The 2,613-nt window shown below is 36.4% G+C and overlaps 1 protein-coding gene across 1 annotated transcript in view; it reads left to right on the top strand.

The window, feature by feature from the left end:
- The first annotated feature begins 284 nt into the window (after positions 1-284).
- Positions 285-2,613, top strand: part of LOC107705946 (chromosome-associated kinesin KIF4-like) — a 121,050-nt gene continuing 118,721 nt past the window's right edge. The window contains exons 1-4 of the mRNA XM_016509485.1: positions 285-324; positions 392-511; positions 991-1,166; positions 1,713-1,774. Coding sequence (XP_016364971.1) covers positions 285-324; positions 392-511; positions 991-1,166; positions 1,713-1,774 — 398 coding nt within the window. The remainder of the gene's footprint in view (positions 325-391; positions 512-990; positions 1,167-1,712; positions 1,775-2,613) is intronic.

Below are 2,613 nucleotides of genomic sequence, written 5' to 3'. Positions count from 1 at the left end.
TTGTTTTTTTTTTTTAAAACACTTATGCCATCAAACTCTTGTATAAAGGCAATATCACACTCATAGCATATATGCTGGGCTCAACAATAAGGAGGGAAAGACACTCTGGACAGTTGACGAAGGAAGATGTCATTAGCCAAATCAGGCAGTTGAATTGCATAAATTCACAATTTTTAAGTCTAAGGAAATCACAAATAAAGGGTCTTTTTTTTAAATTATGTAATTATTATTTACTTTTTTTTAGCTTAACCCATTCATTTGTATTATATTAAAGTGCAACCAGGATGTTCTCCAGAATGTCTCCATTTGTGTTCTATGAGCAAAGTCATGGGTTTGGAAATGACAGATTTACCTTAAGGTATCTTACTTGATGACTTGATTTGTGTCACAGGAATCAGCATTAACCGTGGACTACTGTCTCTGGGGAATGTGATCAGTGCACTTGGTGATGAAAGCAAGAAGGGGACCTTTGTGCCATACAGGGATTCCAAACTGACACGCCTCTTACAGGGTAAGATTCATTTAGTCCATAAAGTCAGGTGTTTATCAATTCACTCTATTTTCAATACACCATATAGCAGTGAGTGAGCACCATTACAGAATTTAAGTCATGCTGTTGCTAGCATATGTGTTAATATGCTACTATCATTCTACAACATGCTAACAATTGCTAGCAACATGTTAAAACATCTGACATTGATTCTGACCTTCAAACTTAAAATTATTAAAACTGTCATTTTGTTTTTAACCTTTTAAATCATGTTGTTGCAATATTTGTTTTGTAAAGCTGCTTTGTGCAGTGTAAAATGCTGAAGGTTGGAGTAGGAATGTGTTGTTTGTTTTCAGTTTAGCAGCAATGGTGAAATTGATAAACTTCCTTTTCTAGTTTAGGTTTTCTTCCTGATAAGGTGGTATGTGTGTTTCTTTGTTTATTTAGTAATTACTTAATTTATTTTTGGTCATGAAATTCTTTACAAACCATCTTTCCAGACTCTCTCGGAGGAAACAGCCACACCTTGATGATTGCATGTGTTAGTCCAGCAGACTCCAACATAGAGGAGACCATCAATACGTTGCGCTATGCTGACCGTGCCCGTAAAATTAAGAATAAGCCCATTCTCAATGTTGACCCACGTGCAGTAGAAATGAAGCGACTCAAACAGCAGGTACTAAGTCTATTTGGTGATTTGGGGTTATTGGGTGTTTTTCAAACAACTGTTACATGACTGGTTATCTAAAATCAAGTAGAATGCTGAGGTAATATTTGTGACCCTGGACAACAAAACCAGTCATAAGGGTCAATTTTTTGAATAAATAAGCTTTCCATTGATGTATGGCTTGTTAGGATAGGACAATATTTGGCCAAGATACAATTTTTTGGAATCTGAGGGTGCAAAAAAATCCAAATACTGAGAAAATCGCCTTTAAAGATGTCCAAATGAAGTTCTTAGCAATGCATATTACTAATCAAAAATTAAGTTTTGATATATTTACGGTAGGAAATTTACAAAATATCTTCATGGAACATGATCTTTACTTAATATCCTAATGATTTTTGGCATAAAAGAAAAATCGATAATTTTAACCCATACAATGTTTTTTTTGGCTATTGCTAAAAGTATACCCAAGCGACTTAAGACTGGTTTTGTTAAGACTGGTCACATTTGGGTGATTTAATTTCTGTGTTTTTTTTTTTTTTTTTAATAACACAGGTTCAAGAGCTTCAGGTGATGCTCCTGCATGCCCGTGGAGGTGTTGCACCTGTGCTGACAGGGTATGTCCTTTTCTTTTAAGATTTTTCATTTTTATTTGGGGGTGGGATATACAGTGGGGTAAATATTTATTTGATCCCCTGCTGATTTTGTAAGTTTGCCCACTTACAAAGAAATGAACGGTCAGTAATTTTTTATGGTTGGTTTATTTTAACAGATAGAGACAGAATATCAACCAAAAAATCCAGAAAAAAACATCATATAAAGGTTAGAAATTGATTTCCATTTCAGTGAGTGAAATAAGTATTTGATCCCCTACCAACCAGCAAGAATTCTGGCTCCCACGGATTGGTTATGTGCCCATGTGGAACACAGATTAGTCCTGTCACTTTAAGAAGTTACTCCTAATCTCAGCTCATTAGGTGTATAAGACTCCTGTCCGCACAATCTGTATCTTCCATTCCAACCTCTCCCACCACCATGGGCAAGACCAAAGAGATGTCAAAGGGTGTCACGCCTGTTTCACACATACTCCGTCTGCAGTGGGTATGCGGTCCGTGTACGTTACGTATGTGGTGCAGAAGCAGCACAGACTCATTGTGCTTTCACACAGGACGCGTTTGCAGTCCGCTCCTGATCCGCGGCTGTTTACCACAAACACAACATTTATCCATTATTTTGATTTCAAATCCAAACGTAGTTAGCCTATACTGAAAATGCTTTTTCAGCATTGTGATCCTCTTTTATCACAGTACAGTTACACAATCTTTCAGACATATTCACGTTTAAACTCAATAAATATAACTGTTTAACTACCACCACGAGTGCCATCTACTATTGCCTTGTTTATCTAAAAGTGCACTTTTCCTTGTTTTAAATCTAGCCAAAAAGCCATGTGTTG

The sequence above is a fragment of the Sinocyclocheilus rhinocerous genome, unplaced genomic scaffold (genome assembly GCF_001515625.1).
Source record: "Sinocyclocheilus rhinocerous isolate Xijiao unplaced genomic scaffold, SAMN03320098_v1.1 scaffold2387, whole genome shotgun sequence".
Classification (NCBI taxonomy): Eukaryota; Metazoa; Chordata; class Actinopteri; order Cypriniformes; family Cyprinidae; genus Sinocyclocheilus; species Sinocyclocheilus rhinocerous.
This window is presented reverse-complemented; position numbering and strand designations above follow the sequence as displayed.